Source organism: Sus scrofa, chromosome 5, assembly GCF_000003025.6.
Source record: "Sus scrofa isolate TJ Tabasco breed Duroc chromosome 5, Sscrofa11.1, whole genome shotgun sequence".
Taxonomy (NCBI): domain Eukaryota; kingdom Metazoa; phylum Chordata; class Mammalia; order Artiodactyla; family Suidae; genus Sus; species Sus scrofa.
Genome location: NC_010447.5, coordinates 96,799,529 through 96,815,661, shown reverse-complemented (window position 1 = coordinate 96,815,661; position 16,133 = coordinate 96,799,529). Strand labels below are relative to the sequence as shown.

The 16,133-nt window shown below is 34.0% G+C and overlaps 1 protein-coding gene and 1 long non-coding RNA gene across 10 annotated transcripts in view; one reads left to right on the top strand and one right to left on the bottom strand.

The window, feature by feature from the left end:
- LRRIQ1 (leucine rich repeats and IQ motif containing 1) overlaps nt 1–14,482 on the top strand; it is a 292,539-nt gene extending 278,057 nt beyond the window's left edge. For all 9 annotated transcript variants that reach the window (XM_021092787.1, XM_021092788.1, XM_021092795.1 and 6 more), the window contains one exon: nt 12,694–14,482. In XM_021092787.1, the coding sequence (XP_020948446.1) occupies nt 12,694–12,836 (143 nt within the window). In that variant the 3' untranslated portion in view covers nt 12,837–14,482. The remainder of the gene's footprint in view (nt 1–12,693) is intronic.
- LOC110260807 overlaps nt 1–16,133 on the bottom strand; it is a 36,617-nt gene that overhangs the window by 6,254 nt on the left and 14,230 nt on the right. The window lies entirely within an intron of this gene.

Sequence of the window (16,133 nt, the reverse complement as noted above, 5' to 3'; positions counted from 1 at the left end):
TGATACAGAAAGTGAGTAGAAGAGTTACCCTTTGGTAGACATTCAACAGTATCTACCAAGGCTTCTAAGAGCACCTGACCTGTTCAAAATTCTGGTGCTATTACCTTTAAAGAATACAGTGATATAAATGATAAAGATTTCCTTCTGGGTGAGTCTTTCACATAGCCCTGTCATGAGCTGCAGGTTCCCATGGGTCTAGCCTACAAGCCAATCCTGTCATTTGTTCATTAAAAAAACATGTAATGTTCCTTGAAGGCCATTGCATCACACAGGGCAAAGAGTGCTGAGCCACACTAGCACAGTTCTGGCCATGGTGGAGTTATAATCCACATCAATATATGTTGTGACAGTTTGAGTCACAGTATATAGCTATCATCAAGTTGGTTAAACCGAGTATTACCTATACTGAAGGAATAGCTGTAAACCAGAAGGAATCTCTATATGGTACGCCAGGGCTGAGGAAGAGTACCCAAGGAAGATCAACTTGGAAGGAGTTCAGACTTCATTGCAGAAGGTGTGATCCGGCCATTGAATAGCAGAGTTCTTGGTATAGCCAGACCAAAGCAGCTCTGGCGTTACTGGGCAAGTCTCTGGAGTAACAGAGGGAGAATAGGTGATAGGCGGTGGGTAGCATTGGCATGTGTAAGAGTGGCCTTGATACGGGCAAGAGGTGTAGCAGGCTTTGATTTCCCTGTGGAGAGGACAGCACACAGGTTGTGGCTGGGTCAGACTTCACGGTGGCAGAGGGGTCATGCTCTGGGCCTGTGGCTTAGGCAAGAGCCACATCAAAGGGCCTCCAAGCCACAAGGCTGACTCTGCCCCCTCCATCTATGCCAGAAGAGGAAAAGCCTCTTCCTCTGGCAGTGACCCTTCAGTGTGCCCTACTAGGAAAGCTTTCCATTGTTCTCACTATAAAGCAGAAATGCTTAAAGGAATTGTTTTATCATTAAACATGTAAGGAAGGGTATTTTCATTGCTAAGAAGCAATAAATTGATAACTGACATACATGCATGCACTAAATTACTGCTCTCTGAATATAATCATTTGTATATGTGGATATGAATTATCAGTATATGTATGAAAAACACCTTTATAAAAATAAATTGGGACGTTCTCTGGTGGCTCAGCAGGCTAAAGATCTGGCACTGTCATAGCTGTGACTCTGGTCACTGCTATGGTGTGGGTTTGATTCCCAAGAACTCCTGAATGCCATAGGCCCGGCAACCAAACAAACAAGTAGATAAATAAATATTCACTGTTCTCCAGAAGAGAATCACAGCTTTGACCAAATTAAGGCCTAGTATTATATTACTCAGAACATCTTAGGCTAAAAGGCATGTTTAAGTGAGAAAAATGAAGAAATTTTCACCATTGGAAAAAAATGAGGAAAAACATAAAAGACCTCAAATTAAGATAATATTGCCCCATCAATCTTTGTCTCTTTCTTCTAAGTTTTGCAAACTACTTCCGACCTATAAAACCCTGTTATTAACAAGGGAATATGATTAACTAGGGAATGACTTTATTAAAGTATAGCATAGCCCTTGCTAAACTGGAATTATGAAGGACAGAGGTGAGAGGGATGATTAATATGTCAACTGCACTTTTAAACACAGTGAGAGACAGCGTGGTCTTGGTAAGAATCTGTGCTAACAGACTGAAAAGTCAACCTCTAGTCCTGCCTTGGCTCCTCACTACCTCGTTTGAGACCTTAGATTTAGTATGAGGAAGGCAGCCCTGAATGGTGGAAATAAATTTGGAGTAGGCCAGATTTGAATTTGAAACCCATTTCTCACATATATGTTTTGTGAGCTTAGATGAGATACTTGAGGTTTGGTTTGTTCATTTAGAAAATTCATGATAAAAATTATATGACTATATAAATATATTTTTTTGCGCTCATATGGGAAGGGGAAGGGGAGTAAATACAAACATACAGGAGATCCAAGGGTTCTTACAGCTTTAAAATTCTATAATTCTGCAACTAGTATACTAAAACTTTGTATATGACAATTTTCCAATTGAAAAGCAACGTAAGCTATTATTTCTAATGTTTTATTGTAAGAAAATCATGTTTGTAACTGAATGTTGTCTCCCTGCTAGGATACTTCTACATGACTCTGATTTCAAGTGTTGTTTAAATTATCTCTAATTACTTTGGTTAAGCACAGTCAACTGAAATAGATAAATAAATCTTTCTTTTAAGTGTTTTCCAAAGATCAGAAAATTTTATCATTTATGGAAAGGACAGCTATTTTATAAAATTAGGATGAATTTATAAATCTAGAAGTGATTCTAAAACTCAGCATGCCTACTGAAATAATTTGTCTTAAGAATATTCTATGGAGTTCCCGTCGTGGCGCAGTGGTTAACGAATCCGACTAGGAACCATGAGGTTGCGGGTTCGGTCCCTGCCCTTGCTCAGTGGGTTAACGATCCGGCGTTGCCGTGAGCTGTGGTGTAGGTTGCAGACGCGGCTGGGATCCCGCGTTGCTGTGGCTCTGGCATAGGCCGGCAGCTACAGCTCCGATTGGACCCCTAGCCTGGGAACCTCCATATGCCGCGGGAGCGGCCCAGGATATAGCAACAACAACAACAACAACAAAAAAGACAAAAGAAAAAAAAAAAAAAAAGAATATTCTACAGTAAATACTTAGTAGTTGTTATCTTAATGTCCCAATACATTCTTTAACAATTGTTATTGGAATATAGTTGACCTCCAAAGTTATGTTAATTTTAGGCATACAGCAAAGTATTAGTTATACATATTCACATAACCACTCCTTTTCAGATTATTTTCCCATGTAAGTTACCACTCAGTATTGAGTAAATATCTTCTGTGCTATACAGTAGGTCCCCGTTACCCATCTATTGTATATATAGTAGTGTGTTTATATTGGTTCCAACCCCATAATTTATCCCTTCTCCCATCCTCCACATTTCCCCTTTGGCAAACCTAAGTTTGGTTTTGAAATCTTTGAGTCAATTTCTGTTTTGTAAGTTCTGTTGTTATCATTTCTATTAGATTCCACACATTTGTGAGCCAATATTTGTCTTTGACTTACTTCACTTAGTATAATAATTTCTAGGTCCATCCATGTTGCTGAAAATGCATTGTTTCGTGCTTTTTTATGGCTAAGTAATATTCCATTGCATATATGCACCACATCTTCTTTATCCAGTCCTCTGTTGATGGACATTTTGATTACTTCTGTATCTTGGCTATTGAAAGTAGTGCTCCCGTGAACATTAGGGGGCATGTGTCTTTTCATATTATGCTTTTCTCTGGATATATGCCCAGGAGTGGGGTTGTTAGATCATATGGTAGTTCTAGATTTCGTTTTTTAAGGAGCCTCCATACTGTTCTCCGTAGTGGTTGCACAAGCTGCCATTCCCACCAGCAGTGTAACAGAGTTCCCTTTTCTCCGCACTCTATGGCCTTTCCAAATACATTCTTTTAAAAAGAGAGAAAAAAAAAATTCCTCTTGAGAACCCAGTCAGCATTTCATAGGGTAGTACTTGGAAATTATCTTTAATCTTTAGCTAGATAGTTACTTTTTAGGAAGAAGCCACTTGTAAATTTTTAATTAAATGGTTAATTTTAAATTAACCAGCTGCAGACCTATAGGTATGAGGTAATTTAATAAATAAGTTATCTTGAAAATAATTAGTAAATTCTGTGACGTTCTATACAAATTAAATTGTTATTAGAGGAAAAAGCAAAGGAATAACATGTTATTCACATTTGTGGTCACCAGCTGTCTTGCTCTACTCCTACAGCAAGGAAACTGATTGGGTGAATATAGTTATAAATAGTTATAAATGAACTATAATTTAATTTATGACTATGATTCTAGTAACTGATGCTTCATCAGTGAATTGGCCTCCCCATTTTGTCATCTTGCTGCTTTCTAAGCCTTCTGCCACCCTCCTCCTAACCTGCATCTCCTTTGAAATTTCCCTTCTTCAAGGGTCCGAGAGCTCTAGCATTTTTGACCATTCTGCCAGCTCTGCTACTTCCAGATGATTCCCTACATTCCATAACTTAAATTTACAAATCGATTATTTCCTCATTGGATGTTTAGAAATGTACAGTTAACTTAATTTTCTGTCCCATAGAGTAGTCAAAAGCATAAAAGTTATATTTAATTATGTCCCTACCTGTGCATATCTTCAGTATAGACTGAAAGTATATATATATATGAGAAATAAGTTGAGTTTTGGTTTGGTTGTCCACTAACTAACTAGCATATTGGTTTTACTTGTACCTGGCCTTTAGACATTCTAGATAGTTACATAATTCTAAAACATCTTCCTCATATACTTTCTTAAAGCAAAAAAAAAAAAAAATGTAGTCTCTAGTATTCCATGTCTATTTTCACAAAGTTAGAAAAGAGACATTCATTAATATTGTTTTATTAACATATGGGTTCATGTAATTCAGCCAAAATCACTCAAATGTTTTGGGAGTATTCTTTGAACAACTTCAGAAATTCTAGTAATGTTTAGTTTACAAAGACCTTCGGGGATAAACAGAAAGACAGTGACACAGGTAAAGGATAAGAAAGTCTGAAAAAAAATCTTTAGATAAAGTCATTCTTAAATTAAAAAATCATGCTAGGTGTCATAAGATGATATATAGATATAGGTAAGATATTGATATGGATACAGATACAGAAATATCTTTCTTTTGTGTTTCCTCAACTTATAGAAATTAAGGGGACAGTGTGTTTTTCATTCATACTCTGTATTCATTTTTAATTTCATAGGCCTTAGTTCCCAGTAATGGAGAGTTCTTCTCATTCCAAGGCATACAAAAACAGATGTGCATCTCACATTTGCCACCTTTTTTTTTTTAATGGTACTGTCATATTAGAAGCATACTTTATTTCTTAAAATTAAAAAAGATACCATCTTTTTTTATAAACCTTAGTCATGTTAAGCCAAGTTTCAACTGTGTAACTATCACTTGCCTTTGGACAAGTAATTTAACTGCATGGACTCAGTTTCCCCATTTTAAAAATGAGGGTGACGGGTGTCACGCAGTGTTGTAATGAGGATTAAATGAGATAGCGAATATAAGTGTCAAGCCGGGCTTGAGACACAATGGACTCTGACATCTCTGCTACTCCGTCAGCATGACATTTTTAAGAAAGTTATGAGTCATTTGACACTGAGAAATGAGGGGCAAATGGGTGATGAGAAATGTGCTCTAAATTGACTTGATAGCAAAAAGTAATGCAATTGCGTGCAAGCAAAAAGTTTGTAGATGCTGAGTGCAAAATAGAGATTGTTAAAAATGTACACTGTGGTAATACTTTTAATTAGCTGGCATACTTGTAAAGTATGGTGTTCTGTCCACAAAATCTCCTGGGAGTTAGTTCTCTTGTGGCACAGCAGGTTAAGGATCCAGTGTTGTCACCGAAGCAACTTGGGCCATTGCTGTGGCACAGGTTCAGTCCCTGGCCCGGGAACTGCCACATGCCATGGGCATGGCCAAACAAATCTTCTAGTAAAATAATTCCACAGTATCACTATCTATGTCGGTTGTTGCAAAACTTCATTGTAGAGGTAAAAATTGACTATCTGATTTCCTATTTAAAGTATTTAAATTTCAATCCTCCTCTAGACATTATATTTTCCCCCAGATAAAAATAAGGTGAAGATAAGATTTTTATAAACAATTGTTGCCAAGTTAAACTTTTTGGTTCTGTGTATAATAAAAGCTGGCTTTGTTTATGCTCTTGTTTCTTATCTGAAGTGTTTGATTTAAAGTAATACGGCAATAAAAAAGCTTAGAGCTGCATCACAGAATTGTTAATTTTAAGAAATTTTGTTTAGTAAGAGCTGGTCTCTAACAATGTAAAATTTTAAACTTTTTTAAGGCTTTTATTTTATTACTGCATAAACCATAACTTTGATTTTCCTTGGTCTCAATTTTTTGGCAGGATCTTTAAGAGTACAGATTTGTTAGGTCTTAAAATTTTGTCCCTGATAAACAAACACATTAGCACTTCAACCCTTGAAATATTCCTGTAACCAGAACTGGATGGTCAGAATTAATTACTATCATACCAAGAGCATGTTTATGTGGTAGCTAGAAATATCTAATAGATGTGTATTAAAAGTCTAGCACAGAGTAAGCACATAATAATAAATAGCTGTTGATTTAATGTCCTTTAACAGCATTATACAGCCTGGTTCCAGGATCTGAGACAGTTTAATGAAACAGTCAACAATGATTCCAGACACAGTTAAATATAACAGCTATTAGTAACCACAGAATAATGTTTACAGATCTAAAACAGTAGTTAGTTTCCTCAGTAGTTGACATTATCCAGGGAAAGACAATTTCAACTGTACTTGTGTGCGAGAATTAGTGGTACATATGTCAACTACATTTATTCTTTGTATAAAAAAACAAAACAAAACAACTTACACACATTCTAACATTTTTGAGGACAGGATCCATGTATGCTCTATTGATAATAGATTAAAGCATCATGTTTCTAACTGTAATATTTTACTTCTTACCCCCTTCATGATCATTTTCTTTCTTCATTTGTTTTATTTTGACTTCTTTTTTCGGAGGGGGTAAGTTTGTTGATTTCAAACTGATTTTTTATCCTAGCTAATGTGGTGCAAAAATAAATGGGTATGGTTAAATGTGAAATGCATTTGTCAAATGAATGAAACTGAAGTGCAATAATATAATAAATCCTCAAGCGAGTCATGTTTATTGTTGCCAAATGTCTCCCTGCTAAGAACTAATAAGCATGAAAGGGGATAATGAAAGTTTCCATGAAAAGTTTTTGGGAAACCTATCCACAAGTCTTCACTATCTGGGAATGTGGAAATAAGTATTTGTTTTATACAAGTTCCATATGAGGATTGTAAATGTGGAATTATGAGAATAGAGTGAAATGGAAAGCAACTGCAGTATGATGGTTGCTAATATTATTCGGCACATGGAAGAAAAGTGACAGGGAGGCTTCATTGAAAGGCACAATAGAACAGTGTCTGCTACAAGATGGGCACTAAATAAGTACATATTGAATGAATGTGTAAATAAGAGTTTAAATTAAAGCTTTTAAAGACTCCAAGTGGCCCTTAAATTTTAATTGGGGTTTTAAATGTTTAAATTCCAAAGAATAACTGTTCAGTGATAAACATTTGGGAATTTACTTAAAATGCGCATTTTTGCTAAACGCTTACTTTGCAAAATTAATTAACACGGTAAAATGAGAGGTAAAACAAGGCTTAGAAATAAGTGTTTCAAAGGAATATGCGTATCAATTAAGGGTAAAATACTCTCAATTATTAGCATAATTTATGCCATTATTTTTTAATTACAAATACTCATGTACACTTAGTTGTAAGTATAATAACATTGAACAGAATTCTGAAGAGACTATTTTTTTAAAAGACTGGAGAATTTGGGAACAGACCTTTTCTAAACTGACAAGAATAATGGGCCATACAACCTGATTTTTAGAACCAACCATGCAGTAGAAGATGGATGCCTAGATAACTTACAGGTTGTTAAATTTCATTCTTAATTCCTTAATGAGTTACCCTTTCATTGCCTAGTCAGTTTAGGAATTTAAAAACTCAATAAATATCTGCTAGTTTGCTGGGAAGCCAGAAAAGAAGAGTTTTAGTGAATGGAAGGACCACATGACAGATGGCAAATCTAGTTCTGAAAAAAAATCATAAAACCTATTTAGATTTTACAATCAAAAAATTAAATCAGTCAAAAAAAATTCCTCCAGAAAAAAAAAATGTATATTGAATCATAGTAGTGTAAGAACCACGGAATTTAAAGAAACAAGATAGTATTTTTAGTACCACATTTTATGCATCCTGTGCATATCTGTGCAGACAGAACCACAAAAAGGTATCTTTAAGAAGAAATCAACACAGTAGTGTGTTAAAACGTAATAAAACCAAGGAAAATAGTCCATACTATAGGGAGGCTTCAAAGATTCTAGATCAAATATGAGGGGGAGCTATTATAAAAGATCAAGAAATGGCAAAATAGAAAAGTAAAATCTATATGGTATATCAAAATAAGATACTCTACCCTATATGATACATATTAGCTTTTATGTTCATTTGGGATTATTTTTGCAAAATAGATGTTCATAGACAAAGCAAATTGTGTCGTGTTGATGTATAAAGAAACAGCAGGCATCATGACTTTTAGCAACAATAGCAAATACTGTGGATATTCTTGTGACTATCAAATGTAGTAAACCTAACTGGTTTTCTTATTTATGTACCTCTTAAATAGTGGGTAAGCAGAATGAATAGCTGTAAATGTCAGGGTCCAACTGAGATTTTGAGAAATGGAAATTTTATTATTATTTTTACAAAGGTATAGAAAAAACTTTTATTCACTGAAAAATCTTGAAAATAATTTCCTTTTTTATTTAATTTTTTATTATAGTTGATTTACAATATTCTGTGAACTTCTGCTGTACAGCACAGTGACCCAGGTATATATATATATATACACACACATTCTTTTTTTCATGTTATCCTCCATCATGTTCCATTACAAGTGATCAAATATAGTTCCTTGGAGAAAACAATTTCAAAAACAAGCAAAATTACCATGTTACACTGAGGTCATCTGAATATGATACAAAACAACAATATGTTTTATTTTCAGTCTTTTTTTTAGACATTATCTACCTGTAAATGATCATTATAATTCAAGATTGGACATAGCAATAGCCTTAAAAAGCAACTGTTATCTGAGCACTATAATATCTACCTCAACCTCAAACTTGCCCAGTGTAATTTTCACTCACAGCACTTAAATTGATGTAAATGCTTTGCTGCTAAAATCTATTCGGGTCACTTTTATTAAAATGTTGATTTTTTTCCCCTCTACTTTACTTCTGCTGTATCTGTTGTTAAGCAGTACAATATGGGAAGGACTTTGAAATGATTTCCATACCCAGACACATAGAGTTGTTTGTATTGATGAAAAGCCAATGACGTATTACTCTGCATCATGAAACTTCTATTTTAACCTGTTTAAGGAAGTTTTTCTTATACATACCAGGAGAGCCATTCAAAGCATTTTACATATTAAATTACTTATCAAAACACAGCATATATAGACCTTGACATTTGTTAAAGAACCAAGGATTTAACCAAAAAAAGTGTTTAAAGGACCAGAACAAATCTTTAGCAGAACACAGATTATGTGGCAAAGAAGTGACTTATTGGAAGATAGAGCATATTTATCAAGACATACTTTCAGCATGTATGTAAGAGACTGATTGGTTGATTTGTATAGTCACCTGCAAATGCAGAACAGACTATTGTTTAAAAAAACAAAAATCTATAATAATAACATTAGAGGAAGCAAACAAAAAATACCTAATGAAGGTCCTTTAGTTATAACTGTTATATTCCAGGAACCCATCAGTAGGGCTAGCTCTAATGTCAATTTTTTGAAGCAAGATTCTCTCACTATTGTATGTTCATGTGGGCAAGTAATTTTGGAGTGATTATCCATTGACTGTACTAAATTGCTTCTTTATTTTCTTTTTTCATTTCTGGAGTAATCATAGGACAAAGTAGTAGCTTTGCAATGAATGCAATATGTGGCTCCTTCGTAGACATGTTGCTTACTCCTCAATTTATTTTCTATTTATCTGGTGGTTCAAGAATTTATATGATAACAAAGACTCTCACTAAATGCAATGAGAGAATAAGCTATATTGATTACTGCTCAAATTGTTTATTTACACATAGCAGGACAATATAATGCAAGTGTTTAATCACATCTAAAATATTGTTTTTTTTAAAAAAATTATATATTCACACAAGTGTTTATGTCATTTAAAGACTAGCTTCCTACAGTAGTTTAATTCCACATAAGATATACTTGAAAATTGCTATAAAACTGTCTTGTAATACTACACAGTATGGTTTAATTATAATTATTTGCTGATGGAATTACACTAAACTATGAAAAATTTACAAGCTGCCTTTATATATGGGGTTACATGTAGTTAAGTACAAAAAGGCTAAACATTCATCAGCAGCTTCAAAATAATAAAGACATCAGAACAGTATTAGGAAAAAATGTACTGTATGGTAACTTTGTAGTCAATAGAAAAATTATTTAAAACTGACTCACAGACTTTGAAAAACGTATGGTTTCCAAAGGAGACAGGTTGGGGGTGGGGGAGAGGGGCTGAGCTGGGGGTCTGGGATGGAAATGCTGTAAAATTGGGTTGTGATAATCACTGTACAACACAATAAATGTAATGAGCTGGGGATTGAGTAATAAAAAAAAATAAAATACCGAGCGATGAATGAGAATTTGATCTACTGAAAAGCCACATTGTAATGCAATTCACTTTAATTTTGAAACAGTAATTTTAGAGGTATATGAAATTATCTTTATATATTTCAATACTTTGTAGAGAAAGTGCCACCTTTCTTACATATTATTTGCCATCTTTGACAAAAAATAAAAAGCTTATATTAAAAATAAAGTCATTAAATAATTCAGCTTTATACTCTTCAGATACTTGCATCAAAAATATTAACCAGTGATGCACTATATTACTGAGTTATATTTTAAAATATATACTTATTTCTACTTATTACTTTGAGTAATGCTTACAAGGAACTTGATTTAACTTTCTCTATTGAAACAAAACATTTGTGATAGCCATTTATGGAAATTCACCCACTCCTTTATTAATCTCTATTTTTTATCTTAAATAAATATATGAATTCTAAATGTATCCCAATAGCCCTTCATTTCTCAGTGCTCCCTGCCTCCCCACCCATCCAGCCCCAGCATTCTTCCTACACAATGTGTTCTTGTAGATAGGTACTTGTTATCCAGGAGAATTTTTACAGCTGGGGCAAGGTGAGGGTTTGCTGTTACTGTTATTATTTTTTTAATAGATCAAAATAGACATTCAATTTTGATATACATCTAATAAACAGAAAGAGGATGAGCTTTGAGGATGCCTTCCTATATTTTATCATTAGGAAATTTGCTTTTATGCAGCAGTAATTTTCCTGTTGCTTGAAAGAGTTCTGGCAGTTTCACAAAGGATACTGTCTGACTTACCAGGGGTGGTTTAACGCAGGCTAAATCTGGCTGGCACCTAGAAGCCAGTTTCACTTGGCATCTCCCTTGTGTGTCTCTCCGCTGAGATTGTCTTCACACGTGCAGCTCTGAAGGTGTCCAAACTGCACTCTGTTCTGTCTCTAACTCCATCACAGACTTGTGCCTCTAGCTATAGGCATCAGCCTTTCTCCTTGAATACCTGTTCCTAAAACAATAGCTTTTAAGTTTTTTCCTGACTTTTTCAGTAACAATTTTTTTTTTATGGACTAAAAGTAAAATATGCTCCTTTATAGAGGCTCTTTAACTCTTTACATTTGTTTTCCTCATAGTTTTAAGGTTAAAATTAAAAAAGCAATCTTCTATTTTAAAAGAGATTTTAAATATAAGATGGACTTTTATAAACTGTTTTTACCAACCTGTTGTACCAAATTTGAAACTACAGACCAGTTTTCACAAATGGACCTAATGTGTTCTGAACTTTCTATTTGGACATATATTTTCAAATACTTTTAAATTTTAGTTGGAAAAGTATTAATTTCGAAAAAATTTTGATTTATCGCCCCCTAAACTTACTTAAAGCACAGAAGCATCACAGTGAAGAAGAGTCATGTGATTTGAACCTTTGCCTCAAACCAGAACTGAGGGAGCTCTGGAATCCCTCACTCTGCTGCTTTTCAAACGTTGTCCCACAGACACAGCCCTGCGCACTTGCCTGATCCTCAGGAGATTTAAAGCAGATGATCCTAAATCTTTAATAGGACTCTGGATACGGCATCTTGGGGTCCTGCTGAGGACAGCAGTCCTAATCTGCTAGCCCATTCTTGCAACTACAATTTGCTTTTAACAGCCAACAATTTTTGTTACTTTTTCTCTGGCTAAGTTCTAACTTACTGAATATAAATTTTTTTTTCCATTTTATAGCACCTGTTCACAAAGCGCTCTCACAGGTCTAACCACCACTGCAATATAATGACAAAGTTAATCTTCACAGTGACCCTATAATGCATGATTATTTTCCTCATGTAGAAAACTAAGGCTCAGAAAGGCTGTGACCTATCCAGTCAACGCTGTGGTTTATGCAGCTGGACTAGAACCCATTAACGTCTCTAGATTTTCCATCTAATGTGCTTTGCATTTACCAAGAATTCTTCTTTTTGAAAAAGTCCTTACTTCATTCAGTAGGACAATTTCTAAAACTAATTTTAAGATGTTCATTGTTAAATTTAAGCAATTATAAAAATGTCAACTATGAAAACATAAACAAATATAAATAAATATCTGGAAACGAAGAAAATGTATTCTCTCAGTCTTGAAATAGCAGGGACATTTGAATTGTAGATAGAAGGGAACTACTGTATGTATTTAAATTTTTTGGTCAGTTTCTTTCATTTAACCTAAATATATTTTATTCTAAACTTTGATCATATCATCTTGCAAACAAATGGAACAAACATACTTTTTTAGAACACAAAGCTCATGTAATTCTAAAATGCCTGTGACTGATAAATACAGTTCTTGCTTTTAAATATAATTTGACTTGGCTCTAGTTAAGTGAAAGTGTACATTTAATATCACTGTCTAGGTTGTTCAATTAAGGGAGTACTTGCACCAATGATGACAAACACAAGACCTTCTAAGAAAGAACGTATGTCATTCCGTGACAACCCTGTACAACTCAGTGGTGGATGGGGAAGTGGCAAAAAGAAAGCGAAAACTTCAAACTAATCCTTCAAGCTTCAGCATTCAAAACACATGGCACATGGTTTCTTTTCAAGAGATCTGTGGATATCCGGTCATGTTACCAATTGGATACAAGGTTTTAGAGTACGGTATTTAATTTGTTTTATAGTACGTACTTCACAATTTTGTTTTCTGATGGGCTTATTTTCCATCTGTGAAATACAGTTTTGCTGTTATTCCTGCATTCGTGTGGAATGGCTTCCAGGAACTAATTCTTGAAATATTGTAATGGAATTTGCATATTCAATGTCTTTTTCTGTTTAAAGTTTCTTTAACACATGTACTATAGATGGGTTTTGTGACCAATAGTAAATTTTAATGCAATAAATATAAGAGAATATAACTTTATTTAATTGGTGTGTTTATAGTACTAATGGGTCATTAGTATATTAATAAATTTTGTCTGACCAGATTATTATAATTGGATATTTCAAAGATAAGTTGATACACCATTCAGAATGGACAATGAAAATAGCCTTTTTTTACTTTATCATCTTAAACAGTTAAGTTAGGAAATATATGTTTTATTATGTTACGTTTAGAAAATATACATTCTATTTAAAGTTAAATGACATAAATGTAAATATTTATCAATTTAATGAATTGTATATTTTATCTGTGAAGTTCCATTCTTATTGTTTACAAAGGGTAGATGCTCCTTCTGGTTCATTAAAATTATTCTTCTCACTCAAAAATACTCTATTATTTTAATTTTTAAAGTGCCTTAAAATCTTTAAAAATATTTTCAACTTTTCAAAGCCCAGTCTTATAATTTCATAATGTTTATATATTTTCTAAAATTACAGATGAGTTTTACTAAACTCTTACTATTGCGTGGTAAATGTTCTGTGATATCTTAGTAAAGATAATGTGCAAAATGCTGCCTTTACCTTTAAAGCTCCTTAGGATCTTTAACTCTGCTCGTCTGGAGCTTTTTTCACAAAGCTAAGTTCTCCTGTAACTTTCCGGTGGTTGGCTGTGTAGTAGGATCCAGTGAACTTTTGTTTAGTTTTTGTTTTGCTTTTCCTACTCTTTATTGAAATATTTTGTTTGAGGATGACTAAGCAGATTTAGAGATGCATTTATTTAGTTTGCATCCACCGTCTACTTTTGGAGTTCTATTACATTTCAGACCTGTAAATCTCTTTTAGCTTGAGATGGAAATGTTAATGAGCCTTGAGCTGTCAGTCAATAAAGAAAACACAGATTCATATGTTGTGGCCTAGAAATTGAGGCTTTGGAAAGTAAGCTTCATGTGCAACAGTTGTTTTCTGAACATGATGTTATGTCATCTTTTTAGTAACAGCATCCACAAACCAACATAATGTAATGATGGAAAATATTTTATCTTAGCTTATTGTGAACCCAGCAGGAGAAAAACCACATTAAATCTGATGAGGTTTTATGGTTCGTATGTGCAAATCAATGAAGTGGAAAGGCTGGTATGAGAAGTGAGATACTTATGATTAAACTGTTTTAGAGCCTAAAATAATTGAATCTATAGTTTCCTTCTTCTGTTATCTGTGTAACTGTTTCACAATATTAATTTTGAGGGAGATAATCGGTGTTGACACTCCTTAAATTTGTAGGTGATGATTGATACATATGCCAATAAAATAGTTTCCTAATTATGGAGTTATTTTGGATGTTCTTTGTAGTGCTGTTTATTGTGTCCAGTCTTAAAGTGATCATTTTTAAAATCTTTCAAATTTATCATTTTTGACACTAGCTCACTTGTGTTTTCAAAGATAGAAAAGGTAAATTTTAAAATTGAATAAATTTTAAATTTTAATTAAAATTTTAATTTTAAAAATGGAATAAAACCTGAAAAGAAATCGAAAGAAGAGATATTCATTCTCCTGTTTCCTTGATGAGACATTAAGGCAAATATTCGACTTTAGGATTTGGGATGGTAAAAATATGAGCTTACACTCTCACTTAGTTGACTGAATTTTGAATTGGCAGTGATGGCCCTAGGCAGGGTACTATTGAAATGGACATCTCAAGATGGCATTTTGTTCTTTCACGCACCCAATGTCCTGTGCCCAACCCCCTCCCAACTCAGATCTCACCTTCCTGCCTGGCGACCTCCCCCAGTGCTATCATACAGTGGTCATGAACCGTCACTTCTAATAAGAATGGGAAAGTGAATCACTGATCACGAAAGAGCTGATGGGATGTTTGGAGATTCCAGAATGTCTTGATGGGAGGGTTAACTATATTGGTTTATAGAGACATCGCCCTCCCCAGATGCAGTCTGCCTACACACCTTTGTGCACACAGTGCATCGTAGGAGATCTTAGTAGGTACTGTGGGGAGCATTCTAAATCCTAATGTATTATTGCGCTCATATGTTAGTTGGTGCTACCGCACTCACACGTCTCCTACCAAATGCAGTTTCCATTATCTCTAGAGGCCAGGAAATTATTCACCATCAGGATTTATGATTTTCATGGCTGTTCTGGGGGCAAGTGAGTTTATCTAGTGAACATGCTTTAATTTAGAAGCGGACCCTTGACCTTTCTATGGAATATTAGTTGTCAAAGCTAATTTCTAACTTGTTACTAATCATCCCTATTCTAATTACTTATCATACAGTTTCAGTATAGGGTGAAGTCCATTATCAATCATGATACTTTTGCCTACCTCAATGGAGCTGTTTTTGTTATTAATGTTTGTGAGATTCAGAGAAGGCCTCTTTCCAGGAGATAAAGAACTGTAATCCAGATCTATGCTGTTCAAAATATCAGCCACTAGGCCCAAATTGAGATATGATGTAAGTATAAAATGCACAGCAGAATTCACACATTTAGTGTGAAAAAAGAATGCATAGTTGCCAAATAATTTGGTATTGCTTGTGTTAAAACAATAGTACTTTGGCCTAAATAAAATGTATCATTATAACATCTGGTTTTAAACTTTTTAATGTGAGTACTAGAGAAGATTGTTATACATATATTGAACACGGTGTTTCTATTAGGTACCACTGAGCTGAAAACTATTCTATAAGATAACTTAGGTAGGGTTTATTGATGCAGAAAATAATTGGTACCAAGTAGATAAAAGATAGTGACTACAAAACAGGGTACAAAAAAATCCTAGTTTATAAGAAAAGGGAACTTTGATTTTGCTGAATATGGTGAATGTTATTAAATAAAAAGGAAAGATATCCCTCATTGTGGTTTTAAACTTTTTAAGATGGCACAATTGTATTAATTTAACTCTCACATAGTGTGTATGTATTTTTATTAGATTTTAATAAGAGACCATATTATAAAGTCA